We start from the raw sequence: 14422 nt of genomic DNA on the forward strand, positions 1-14422 counted from the left end.
TTAAAAATTTAATAAAATTAGGAACCAAAAGAGAAATAAAAATAACAAATGAAGAAATGAAATTACTGAGTGAAATTTAAAAATGTAATAGATGGAAAAAACTGTAGAATAGAGATGATGAGTAAATTAGTGTTCCCAGATGCTGCTGGTGGTATTTTCATGTGGTAATAAAAAAAGAATGAAACAATAGTTCTATTTAACAATATGGATGAATCTCATAAACACAAAAGTTCAATGAAACAAGCCAGATCAAAAAGTACATACTGGCCCTAGCCAGTTCGGCTCAGTAGATAGAGCATCAGCCTGCAGACCAAAGGGTCCCGGGTTCGATTCCAGTCAAGGGCATGTACCTTGGTTGCAGGCTCCTTCCTGGCCTGGGCCCTGGTCAGGGCTCCTGCAGGAGGCAACCAATTGATGTGTTTCTCTCAAATGGATGTTTCTCTCTGTTTAGAGGGCAAAAGAAACAGGTTTACCAATCCAGACTCATAAATACGATTTACTATCAACTGAAAAGAAAATAGGACCAATTATTGCATGTTCAAGAAAAAGGGGAAATGAAAACTAAGCACAACAACATGATTGCTGGTGAAGGTGGTGGGGTCCTCAAATGGCCAGGAGGTTAAAAATACTAAGCAACTAAAAACACTTAGGAAAATGTGTAATTATGTAATACCTTAAAATTTAAAAGTACTACAAAAGAAAAACAAAACAAAACAAAATATTAGAAATGCATTTTGTAGCTTCCAAATCACAGGGAAATAAAAGAAGACTGAAAACTATGATGGATAGCTAGTTTCAGTTTTTTTGTTTTTTTGTTTTTTTTTTTTTTTTTTAGTGAGGCTTTTTATTGTTGTTTTTCTTCCTTTTTTTTTTTTTTTTAAGTAAGGGTCCAGGTTAGTTTCAGTTTTTAAAAGGGATAGAAAGTAAAGGTTTTTTTTAAAACTTTTTCTTTTCTTTTTTAAATATATTTTATTGATTTTTTACAGAGAAGAAGGGAGAGGGATAGAAAGTCAGGAACATCGATGAGAGAGATCGATCAGCTGCCTCCTGCACGCCCCCCAGTGGGGACGTGCCTGCAACCAAGGTACATGCCCTTGACCGGAATCGAACCCGGGACCCTTGAGTCCACAGGCCGATGTTCTATCCACTGAGCCAAACCGGTTCGGCAAAGTTTTTTTTTTTTAAATTTTAATTTTTTAATAATAGTAATCATCTATCCTTTTTTTTCCATTTGACCCAGTGATCCCACTTCTAGGACTATATCCCAAGAAACCAGAAACACCAATCAGAAAGGATATATGCATCCCTATGTTCATAGCTGCACAATTTACAATAGCTAAGATTTGGAATCAGCCTAAGTGCCCATCAGCAGAGGAATGGATTAAAAAACGTTGGCACATCTACACAATGGAATACTATGCAGCTGTAAAAAGGAAGGAACTCCTACCATTTGCAACAGCATGGATGGAGCTGGAGAGCATTATGCTAAGTGAAATAAGTCAGTCAGAGAAAGATAAATATCACATGCTCTCACTCATTTGTGGATTATAATGAACAACATAAACTGATGAACAAAAACAGATGTAGAGACAGAGAAGCATCGATCAGATGCTCAAAACGAAGAGGGAAGGCAGGGGAGGGTGGGGGTGAGGGGGAAAGATCAACCAAAGGACTTGTATGCATGCATATAAGCATAAGTGATGGATGTGGACAACAGGGGGTGAGGGCAGAATTGGGGGGATGAGGGGACATTGGAGAGGATAAGGGCATATTTGTAATATCTTATTCAATAAAGGGAAAATATTTTTTAAAAATATCCTTTTTAAAAATATATATTTTTATTGATTTCAGAGAGGAAGGGCGAGGGAGAGAGATATAGAAACATCAATGACGAGATAGAATCATTGATCAGCTGCCTCCTGCACGTCTCCTACTGAGGACCAAGCCCACAACCCAGGCATTGCGCCCTTGACTGAAATCGAACCTGGGACTGTTCAGTCTGCTGGCCAATGCTCTATTCACTGAGCCAAACCGGCCAGGACGAAAGTAAAGTTTTAATACCTAAAATTGCCAAGCCTAACAATAATCTGTCAAATTAAAAAATGAGTATTGAATATATGCTTTGTGAGCACTTACAGAAAAAAGGAAGCAGTATGACCAAGTGCAATAAGCAGGAACTTATTTGTTAGAAAAAGTTTTAACAATCTAGCTTTAATCCCTGCCTTTTTGTTAGTTTGTTTGTTTGATTTAATTTTTTTTTACATTTTATTGACTTTTTTTTTTACAGAGAGGAAGGAAGAGGGATAGAGAGTTAGAAACATTGATGAGAGAGAAACATGGATCAGCTGCCTCCTGCACACTCCCTACTGGGGATGTGCCCGCAACCAAGGTACATGCCCTTGACCAGAATTGAACCTGGGACCCTTGAGTCCGCAGGCCGATGCTCCATCCACTGAGCCAAACCAGTTATGGCATGTTTGATTTAATTTTTAAAAAATTGTTTGATCATTTACATGCTAAGGTTGTGGGTTCAATGGCCGGTTAGGGCACATACAAGAAGCAACAAATGAATGCATAAAAGAGTGGAACAACAAATCGATGTCTCTCTCTCTCTCTGTCTCATATCTCTCTCTTCCTCTTTTGCTCTCAGTAAATAAAAAACAAACGAACAAACAAAAAATACTGGACTTGGGAGACTGGAGTCCTGAATATTCAGATTTACAAGGAAGGAGAAGGCACAGTGGGGTGGCTTATCCATCTAGGCTTTGAAGCCCAATAACCTGGATATTTGCCTCCTGGATCAGCTACTTACTGGCTGTCAAAAGTTACCTTGGCCAAGTGACTCCAATTTCACTTGTCTACTCTCAGATTCCTCATGTGTGTAAAACAAGGGAGAGGAGGGTGTAGCAAAGTCTGTTGTCACTTAATCTATTATCCCTCTCTGCTTTAAAATTTTATGAATCTAAACAAAGTTACATGAATTGAAACAAAATCGGAGAGCATATGCTTATTAAGCCTCCAGATGAGCCAAAACTGGAAGAGTAACAGAATAGAGTCTGTGTTGGCTGGCATAGGCTGAAATCACTATCATGAAATTTAAAAGGAAAACGCAGACCAGAATTTAGAGGAACAAAAGATCTGTGCAAGTACAGAATGGAGCAGGACTTGTCTTGACAATGACTCATTTGGAAAAGCACTAGATATTTTAGCATGAGCTCCGGGGGCCAAGGATATGATGAGGTTATCAGATCAAATTAATGAACTCTCAGGCTAGAGCAGCCAAAGTAGTGTTTATGGTCAGAGATGCCCAAATCACTCTCTCAAATACACATCACGTTGCATATGGAATATTCTATTCTGTTCTGGAAGACAGTGGCAAATGGAATGCATGCAATGAAGGCAGCCCAGAACTAAAAAGAATTTAGAAATCATGTGACCTGAGGAAGTTTTTTTTTTTAAATCTTCACCCGAGGATATTTTTCCATTGATTTTTAAGGAGAGTGGAAGAGAGAGGGAAAGATAGAGAGAAACATCGATGTGAGAGAAACACATCGATTGGTTGCCTCCTGCATGAGCCCTGACCAGGACCCGGGCCAAGGAGGAGCCTGCAAACAAGGTATGTGCCCCTGACCGGAATCGAACCTGGGACCCTTCAGTCCACAGGCCAATGCTCTATCCACTGAGCTTTCCATAGTGGAAACAAAGGGAGAGAGGGCTTGTAAGAGTTTACGTTCTGAGAAGTATTAGGATATCTTGAATACACAGAACAAATGTTTCACAAATGCTCCTATTATCCACAGAAAAGGGGTTGGGGCAGAGGTTACAGTACTTATATAGGGGGAGGGCAAGAAATAACTGAAATAAACTAAAACCCCACATGCTCTAGGCTTAACAACTAAAAAAATGTTTTAAATAAAAGCAAATCTAATACTTTTGACCAAATTATTAGACTAGAGGCCCAATTTACGTGCACCGGTGGGGTCCCTTGGCCGAAACCAGCTCTCTGACATCCCCCGAGGGGTCATGGAGTGTGAGAGGGCAGTTCTTGGGTGACGCACCCAGGAATTCGGCTCCCTCCTCTCTGGTTCCGGGTGCGTCACCCAAGAACCGCAGCTGCCAAGTCACCACAGCTCGGCAGCTCCTGTGTTGAGCGTCTGCCCCCTGGTGGTCAGTGTGCATCATAGCTACCATCCGGTCGCTTAGGCTTTTATATAGATAGATAGATACTCCAGGAAACAAGACTCAATAACTTTTCAGATCATACAATATATTTGTGTAATAAAAGGGAGCATTTAAAATTAATTGTAAAGAAGTATTTTTAAGAATTGCATTGCCCTGGCTGGTTAGACCGTCAGCCTGTGGACTGAAGGGTCTCGGGTTCAGTTCCTGGTCAAGGGTACTTACCTTGGTTGCAAGTTCCCTAGCCCCAGGTGGGGCACGTGTAGGAGGCAACTAGTCAATTTGTCTCCCTCACATCACATCAATGTTTCTCTCTCTATTCCCACCTCTTCCCTCCCCCTGCCCCCCCCACTCTCTCTAGAAAGCAATGGAAAAAATATCCTTGGGTGATGATTTAAAAAAAGAGAAATGTATTTGATTTTTAAAAAAAATATTTTTTTTATTGATTTCAGAAAGGAAGGGAGAAATATTAATGATGAGAGGGGATCACTGATCGGCTGCCTCCTGCACGCCCCCCACTGGAGATAGAGCATGCAACCTGGGCACATGCAACCTCCTGGTTCATAGGTTGATGCTCAACCACTGAGCCACACTGGCCAGGCAGAAATGTATCTGATTTTACAAAGGGTACTGCTTCTTTGACTTTTGAAGTAAATGTTTCTAAGGTTTTTAATACGAACCTACCATAAAGCGCTATAGACTTAGGCTGACATTCCCACTAGAATCTACAAACATGTTTTGAAACAAATGCTTTCAGTGAAATATGGCATAAATCTTCTCACTTCATTTCCCACATCAAAATGTGACACAAAGTATTTTTATGGAGAGACACATGAAGAAAAGCTGCTCTGCCTTTTTTGCCCAGTATTTCTCTTTGAAACACTGGGGCACAGCAGTCATAAAAAGAATTTTCGGCCCTAACCGGTTTGGCTCAGTGGATAGAGCGTCGGCCTGCGGACTGAAGGGTCCCAGGTTCGATTCCAGTCAAGGGCAAGTACCTTGGTTGCGGGCACATCCCCAGTAGGGTGTGTGCAGGAGGCAGCTGATCGATGTTTCTCTCTCATCGATGTTTCTAACTTTCTATCCCTCTCCCTTTCTCTCTGTAAAAAAAATCAATAAAATATATTAAAAAAAAAAGAATTTTCACTCAGCCGGCATAGCTCAGTGGTTGAGCATCGACCTATGAATCAGGAGGTCCTGGTTCGATTCCTGGTCAGGGCACATGCCCAGGTTGCAGGCTCAATCCCCAGTGTGGGGTGTTCAGGAAGCAGCCAATCAATGATTCTTTCTCATCATTGATGTTTCTCTCTCTTTCTCCTCTCTCTCTTCCCCCCCTCAAAAATATATTTAAAAAAACAAACCCAGAATGCTCAAGCTGAAAGAAATATTACAGCAAATCAATGCCTCATTATATTTTAGAAATAGAAAAATCTTACATTGTGAAGCAGCTAAATAATAGTAATGTGGTTAAGGTTCCACAATTAATTGGCAAAAGAACTGAGGAACCAATATACTCAAGGTCTCCTGGGAGTCCTGACCCCCAGTTCTGCCCCAGGTTCCTTCCACTCAATCAAATGTCAAGAAGAAAACAGAGTTTTTCAGTCCTATATATTAAGAATTACCAGAAAAGGTGTTAGAAAACACTGCAATTTTCTTAGTTTTGATTGTGTGTCACAGTATCCATATTGACTAAAAAATACTTACTTCCAGTGCATAATATACGGGTTTATCTCTACCGAGTTTGTAAGCCACTGTGGTCAGAAGGCCATGTTCAGAAAATACACACTATAGGAAAGAGAAAAAGACTTCAGTATTCAGGAAAACGAAAAGATAGCTTATTTTGTAAAGCTAAAATAACCTAGGTACAAAATAATTCAATAAATATAACAATTTAAAAATAAATCAATCTTAGTCAAAATTCCAGTATTAGGAGCAATACACTTAAACAGTACAAAAAGTTTATCTCTTGTTCCAAATTAGGTTTGCATTAAGAATCTAACAAGGTCCCAATGTACATATCCCCCCAACACAATAAAAAATATAAAATTCAAATAACTTAGAATGGTTCTTATTCGAAACATTCAAATTTAGTGATATTCATCATTGAGTTCTTAATTAAACCCTGATAAAGATTAAGTAAAAGCTGAAGCTTAAAAGTAACTTAATGGCAAATGATGCTCAATCTTTTGATTTGAAAAAAAAAAAAAGACAAAAAACACCCACCTTACGGCCTGTATTACATAGTAAGAAGCAGCCTGTTCCATAGCTATAATTGGGGGAAGAATAAACAGTATGACAATTTTATTAAAAGTAAGCAGTGAAATACTAATAATACAAATTACTCAAATTGATACTTAGTACAATAAAAGTCATTAAATTAAAGTTTTAGCCCCAGCTGGCATGGCTCAATGGTTGAGCATTGATTGACCTTTGAATCAGGAAGTCACGGTTCGATTCCAGGGCACATGCTCGGGTTGGGGGCTCGATCCCCATTGTGGGGCATGCAGGAGAGAGCTGATCAATGATTCTTTCTCATCATTGATGTTTCTATCTTTCTCTCCCTCTCCATTCTTCTCTGAAATCAGTAAAAATACATTAAAAAATAAACTTTTAGAAGAAATAAACTAGAAGAGTTCCAACAGCTAACAAATATCACATACTCCTTTTGGAAACATGTTTTAAAGGTCAGTCTAGAAGAAAATGTGCCTAGTGTAATCTTAATGGAAAAAGGCTGGAATGGCATCCGGTACTTAGTCAGTCATAGCCCAAGGCTGTTTATAAAATATCACTGAATTACAACTAATTCTACTTTCAGTCACAGTGACATTGCTACTCATCCATGTGGACTGAAGCATTGTGATTAAGGGCCATTCATCAATGGGGCAGGCCAGCTTAGCTCCATAATTAGAACAGTCACAAACAGTAACACCGCTCTCTTCTGGCACAAAGAGAAGTCCAAGTGCAGAGTATGGAAAAGTGTAGCTGGACTGTGGGGACAGGAGTGGCATACAGGGAAAGGCTATTCAGGCCTAGCTTTCCCGTTCCCTCTGCAAGACTGTGCATTCTAACAGCCGCCGGGAGAGTCAGGGCCAAGATGCAACAGGGCTGCCATGGAAGAACTGAATTTATTCTGTGGCAGCTTTATCAGCATAAGCTTTGGACTATGCAACAAGTCTGGCATGTGGACGTGAGTAGTTTTGACTTGTGCCGGGCAGATAAGCAGCATAAACTGATACCAGTAAGGGGCACAGGGCAACAGTTTTAACTGAGTTGGCTGTGATTGTCACCCTTGGCTTTCCACAAACTGTCCTGCTTGGGCTCAGGATTCCCTCCCCACGGGCCCGGCTGCTGTGCTCTGTCACAGAGGGATCTCAGCAGTAGCTTATCCAGTCAGCAGGATGTCAACAGACCCCACCCGCTGCAAACAGAAACCGAGGGCAATTTTGTCCCCATCAACATTTTTCCAGGTACCATTGTTCTGAATAAGAATTAGCCCAAACTGGCCGGCATGGCTCAGTGGTTGATCATCAATTTATGAACTAGGAGGTCACAGTTCAATTCCTGGTTGAAGCACATGCCTGGGTTGTGGGCTCTATACCCAGTAGGGGGTGTGCAGGAGGTAGCCAATTCATGATTCTCTTTTATCATTGACTAGTGGCCTGGTGTACAAATTCATGCACATTGAAATTGATTAGAAGAAATATTTTAATATCGTTATTTGCCCTTTCTCTATAATAGAAGTGTCAACCAAATTCACGATCAACAATGACAGATCAAAACTCACGCGTGTGATTGGTGCCAGCAAGAGCTTTATATGTATCGCACATGCACGAGTCAACTTAGCCTTTTATAGATATAGAATAAATTTGCTTAATTAGACCTGCTTTCTGATTTAGCAAAACCTTTTCCAGCCCAGCGAAGCACCCCAACTTCTCTTTCAGGTAATTGTCAGCAACACAGTAGTAAATATCAACACGAAGCAGATTATTATTGTAGACCAGGAAGGGAGAACAAAGGGTAAAATATTTAACTGTACAAGTGTGTGACTATATTCTGTGCAGTGTGAAAACCTGAAGTCATTATCAAGGTCCACCATTTCTTACTTCTTTTAAGTTGGGTCAAGTTTCTAAGCTTTCTAAATCTCCGTTTTCTGGCAAATGAAAAGAAAATAGGATTCCACTGAGTCTCCTATCTACCTACTCCAGGACTTCTGTAAGGATCAAATGAGATGAGGCATGGGAAAATGCTTCATAGACATTTGGTTAAACTGTAAAATGTTTGCACCTGGCTATAAAGCAAGTCATGTTCCTGGGCTGAAGAAACTACAAGGAGGCTAGTTGCTAGGGAGAGGAAGACAGGTGTTGTTACGTGATGTCATTACCCAGATGGACACAAAGCATATTAGCCTTTTATATATCTAGATGTTTCTGTCTCTCTTGTTCTGTCTCTCTCCCTTACTCTCTAAAGGGAGTAAATATATATATATATATTTACACACACACACATATGAATTAGCCCAAGACATTCTATCTCTTTTCACCCAAATACAGGGTGCCCCCCCAAATGTATATGCACATTGAATATTATTTTTTTGTTATTGATTAATTTTTTGTTTATTTTTCAATATATTTTCATTGATTTCAGAAAGGAAGGGAGAGGGAGAGATAGAAACATCAATGCTGAGAGAAAATCATTGATTGGCTGCCTCCTGCATGCCCCACAACCTGGGCATGTGCCCTTGACCAAAATTGCACCTGGGGCCCCTCAGTCCACAGGCTGACACTCTACCCACTAAGTGAAACCGGCTAGGGCCACACTTTGAATAATTATTAATCCCAATGGGTTAAATTTGAAAGGGAAGAAACATCAATTGAGCTATCAGTTGTTAAGTGTATATACATTTTTTGGGGGACACACAACATATTCTCAGCCTGCTTGATTCACAGCTGACACTTTCAGGGAGCATGGGATTAATGAATATCTACGTTTTTAAAGACACCAATCAAATAACATTAAGTACTGTAGTAATACATCTACAAGTTAAACACCTAAATCACTTATACCTTTTTCTTCTACAACACTGAAAAGGCTATATATCCGAAGTTCTACATTTTAATAAATATTCATAAAAATGGAAATTTATGATGTTTCACACTTTTAAAGGAGAAATCTACATCAATTTAGCACTCATATAAACATTGTTCCTATGAACGCTGGTGTACAAGTCTCAAAAGTACAAAATTGATGCAAAGGCTCGAAGCACTTAGTAAAAGTGAATCCTTATGTTAGTACACTTACTAAGTAATTAATGAGCATTAGCAATGTATGAAGAGACTCCTTTGCTACATTGAGGCCACAGCTTTCAAAGCAGTACACGGGCAATTATTTTCCTCTTAAATTTTATTATTCTTTCTTCCGAGTCATCCAACAGATATGGTGCTTTCAGCATTTATGTGGTCTTCCTCAAGATTGTCCTGTGTTCAAACATCACAAAAAGATGCCTGCCCTTCCTAACTTCTGTGAAGGTAAAGGTTGCTTGCTATCCTTCATGGAGAAGTGTGCCAAAGATGGTGCACTATGGGACGGGGAGTGGCCCTGGCCGAAGCTGTGAAGGAGGTAAAAGGCCTCATTTATTACCCTTAGTGCCTCTGGGGAGAGGGGGTATCTATCTTAGGTTCTTTTTCTTAAAGCAAAATTCATGGTCAAATAATTCATGTTCATTAAAAAAAAACAAACCCTTAAAAATACAAATAAAGAAAAATTAGCATCACCCATAATCTGGTCCTCCACCCAGAAACAGAGATGGGCTTTCCACTGAATTCTGAGCTGACTGTCACAGGTTCCCTGCTGAGTTTCAGAAAGATTAACTAAATTCCCAGTCCCAATCTCTCCAACTTCTTAGGAGTTTGTTCTGCTCACCAATCACTTATCTCCTGTTTATTTTACAACCTCCATCTGTTCTCTGCTCAGACTCCAAAGAAACATCCTCTGGTCTTGCAGTGACTAAAAACACAACAAGCCTGGCCAGCGTGACTCAGTGGTTGAGTGTGGACCTATGAACCAGGAGGTCGTGGTTCAATTCCTGGTCAGGGCACATGCCCAGGTTTCAGGCTTGATCCCCACTGTGAGGCATGCAGAAGGCAGCCGATTGATGATTCTCTCTCATCAATGATGTTTCTAGCTCTCTCCCTCTCCCTTCCTCTCTGAAATCAATAAAATATATTTTTTTAAAAATAAAAACACCAACAAAATTCTTCAAACTTGGCATGATCTTGTTAACCTAACAAACGGCCTACTTCACTCACCATTCCTGGATGGTTGGACTTTTGCAAAGCACATTCTGTCTTGTCTCTATTTTTTTACCTGCCCACAACACATATTTGACCATTTGCAACCTGGCTTCCATCTTGAGCACTCTACTAAAGCTTCATTCTTGGAGGTCCCACTGAAGACCTAATTTCTATGTACAATGGTCTGTTCTCATTCTCAACCTCCATGATCTTTTTCTAGTTTTTTTACACTATTGACCAAGCCTCCCTCTTAAATATCTCTACCCTGGATTTCCACATAAATGAATAAATACATTGTATTTTTTTTCCTGAATACTCTCTCTTTGTCTTACTTCTAAGTATCTCCTCTACCTGTGTATATTTTTCTTGGTAATTTCATCTCTTCCTATTGTTTCAAAAAAATCACTTCTAAACCGAGGAAATTCAAAATCTCTACTTCTATACTAAACTCATTCCACATTTCCATACTAAACTCATTCCACATTTCCAAATATGTGCAATATATAGCCTGCCAGTATCACAAACATTTCCCAAACAGAAATTCCTCTACTTGGACCCATTCCTTACTTTGGCTAAGCCCAACTACTGGGTGCAGGTGACTAAATTCCATACTTACTTCCTGTATTTTGTCCCTCTGGGGTGCCATGTACATTCACCTGCCACTCTCTGCTCTGTCCCCAACCTTCTTAGTCCTTGCCCTTCTTATGAGTATACTGTACTGGCCTTCTCCATGGCCTCTTTGCCTCTAGTGCAGTGGTTCTCAACCTCCCTAATGCCGAGACCCTTTAATACAGTTCCTCATGTTATGGTGACCCCCAATTTCATTGTTACAAATTGAACATAATTAAAGCATAGTGATTAATCACAAAAACAATATGTAATTATATATGTGTTTTCCAATGGTCTTAGGCGACCCCTGTGAAAGGGTCGTTCGATCCTCCAAAGTGGTCGCGACCCACAGGTTGAGAACCACTGCTCTAGTGTCTCCTCACTTTGACCTAGGACTGCCATATTATTAAACAAACAGCTCTAGTCATCTCTCATCACCTTCAGTCATCACAAACCTTCAAAAAAGCCCCTTGCTGCTTGACCAGCATGGCTCAGTGGTTGAGCATCGACCTATGAACCAGGAGGTCAGGGTTCGATACCTGGTCAGGGCACATGCCTGGGTTGCGGGCTTGATTCCGTGTGGGGCATGCAGGAGGTAGACCATCAATAATTCTCTCTCATCATTGATGCTTCTATATCTCCCTTTCCCTTCCTCTTTGAAATCAATAAAAATATATTTATTTAAAAAAGAAATGCCCCATTGCCTATCAAGAAAAATGTCCTCAGGCTCTTTTCACCATCTTGGAGCCAGTGGAGGCTGCTGGGAACAGGACTTCTATAAGGACAAATATGTGTGGAAGGCTGTGGTCCAAGACCATTTTTTTTCTGGCTATAACGGAGTCTCCGGAACCAGAGGGAGCACACGGATCTTCTTAAAATGGATGGTGTTTATACTTGAGATGAAACAGAATTCTATCTGGGCAAGAGAAGTGCTTATGTGTACTAAGCAAAGAGCAACACAGTGACTACTGGTGGCAAAGTGAACCAAACCAGAGTCATCAGGGGAAAGGTAATTTGTGCTCATGGAAACAGAGGCATGGTTCATGCCAAATTCTGAAGCAACCTTCCTGCTAAGGCCACTGGACACAGAATCCGTGTGATGCTGTCCCCCTCAAGGATTTCAACTTACTGAAAAGTAAATAAGTAAAATGGATGTGTTCTCTTGTTTAAAAATAGGGAAGAAAAAACAAAACAAAACAAAAAAACCTCCTCAGTCTGGAATGTAGGGCTTCACAACATGATCCTGACCTTATTTTCTACTACTTCCCAACCTGCATGTTCTGTAGTCTCTAAATAAAGTCTTCCATTTCCCCATTTTGTATTTTGTTCAGTGTTCCATGCACCTGCCAATATCGCCCATTCCTCAAAACATCTTATTGATAGATCCAGAGATGTAGAAGAAGGAACAGACTGGAATCTTAGAGGGAAGGCAGGGGGGGTGGGGTGGGGAGAGATAAACCAAAGAACTTGTATGCTTATATGCATAACCATGGACACAGACAATAGAGTGAAAGCCTGGGGTGGGGCTAGAAAGGGTCAATGGGGGGAAAATGGGGACATTGTAATACTTTGAACAATAAAGATTTTTAAAAAGATAGATGGTCCCATCAAAAACAAATAAAAAATAAAAACATCTTTTTGATAACAATCTTTTGTGAGTTTTCTCCCTTCCCTTTGGAACGCAACAGCCATACTTCAAAGTTTCTTATGCACTGAAGTTCTCATTTATAATATGATTAACTGTATATTTGTGTTCTTCCCCTGCCCCCAGGAAGAGAAATATGTGCCCAAAGATATTCTAATTTGCTATTCCCCTTTTCCAAACTGCAGTGGCTGTAGAGGTACTCAACTAGTCCATTCTTAGTTAAACTTATCATTTTCCGGGCTTGTCTGATAATGTTTAAGGGGGAGGGGAATAGGAAGAAGAAAACCAAGCAATTTTATTGGGTATTATGTTAAGTACTTGACAAAGGGAGATAGCATCTGATTTACTAGCATTAGTGTTCCTGTCACAGAGGAAAGAAGGGGTGTGTGGCGGGGGGGGGGGGGGGGGTGGGAGCGGGAGAGAAGAGCCCAGGTTTCTATCATTTTTCTTGACTCCTGATTCAGCTGCCTGAAACCCAGAATTCAAAGAATATGTTTCCAGACCCATGCTGATCAAGCCCAGGATATCATGACCTGCAAAGAATTTTCATTATTTCCCCTCCCGACCCCCCAAAAACCTCTCACACTCTTGCATGAGGACTGCTGACATGCTAGACAACAAGAACATGTCATCTAAAATGTTAAACATTCCAGTAGTCACAAAAGACGAACTTAATCACTAAAGTTAAACATTGCCGTGAGATTTAGGAAATTCTCAAGAAAAGAACAATTAAATGTAGATAGTCTCTGGCCAGACCTATGGAAATCTTTATGACGCTGGGGACAATAAAGTGTAGAGAGTTAAGAGCCTGGCAAAGTCAAATCAGATGCATCTGGGTGCAATGATCGCTTCTGTCACTAACTAGCTTAACCTCTCGGAACATCTGTTTCCTCATCCTAAAGTGGGAGTAATCCTATTACTCTTAGATATGAGGCTTGTTGGAATCTATGTGTGTGAGTAGTAAGGAGATGACATCAGGAGAAAAATGCACCAAATCTCTACTTCTATCGTTCCTTCTGCCTCTTGTCAAAGGGGAAACTCCAGATAATGGAGAGAACGCAGTGCCAGGAGAATAGCATTGAAAGTTCCACAAAAATGTGACTTTCTGGTTATAGTGAGAAAGTCTAGGGCAGGAACAATGTTGAAAATTGTAGTTTAAAACATGGCTCTTCCTCGCCTCTGCTCAGACCTCCCTGGCAACCTCTCCAAAAGAGGCATGAACACTGTAAACCAAAATTTAGTTTCTGGATTGGAAAAAAAATTGAATGTTAAAAATTAAGGTCTTCACAAGCCTCACCAATGTGTTTACATAAGGCGTAGTATATTTTATTTGAAGGAGGTAAAGAAAAACAAATGGCCCTCAGTGGATAGAGTGTCGACCTGCGGACTGAAGGGTCCTGGGTTCGATTCCGGCTCAGGACAAGTATCTTGGTTGTAACCAATCGATGTGTTTCTCTCACATCGATATTTCTCTCTGTCTTTCCCTCTCTTCCACTCTCTCTGAAAATCGATGGAAAAATATCCTCGGGTGAGGATTAAAAAAACAACAACAACAACAAATGGCAAAAATTTACATATTCCTATTGGAATTCTTAAGCTATTAGTTTTCAGCTTGGATAAACATCAAAAGCTTTTCCTCATTCAAAGCACCAAAGGGAAAAACAAAACACCATTGGTTCCCAGGTCTGTTTCTTACTCA

The 14422-nt window shown here is 40.3% G+C and overlaps 1 protein-coding gene across 7 annotated transcripts in view; it reads right to left on the reverse strand.

The window, feature by feature from the left end:
- Positions 1–14422, reverse strand: part of GK (glycerol kinase) — a 72395-nt gene that overhangs the window by 12968 nt on the left and 45005 nt on the right. For all 7 annotated transcript variants that reach the window (XR_009450645.1, XM_059679430.1, XM_059679428.1 and 4 more), the window contains 2 exons: positions 6403–6445; positions 5884–5964 (listed from right to left, as the gene is read on the reverse strand). Coding sequence is in view for 6 of the 7 variants with exons in the window: in XM_059679430.1 (XP_059535413.1) it covers positions 5884–5964; positions 6403–6445 (124 nt within the window). In the remaining variant the exon portion in view is untranslated. The remainder of the gene's footprint in view (positions 1–5883; positions 5965–6402; positions 6446–14422) is intronic.

This window comes from Myotis daubentonii, chromosome X (assembly GCF_963259705.1).
Source record: "Myotis daubentonii chromosome X, mMyoDau2.1, whole genome shotgun sequence".
Taxonomy (NCBI): Eukaryota; Metazoa; Chordata; class Mammalia; order Chiroptera; family Vespertilionidae; genus Myotis; species Myotis daubentonii.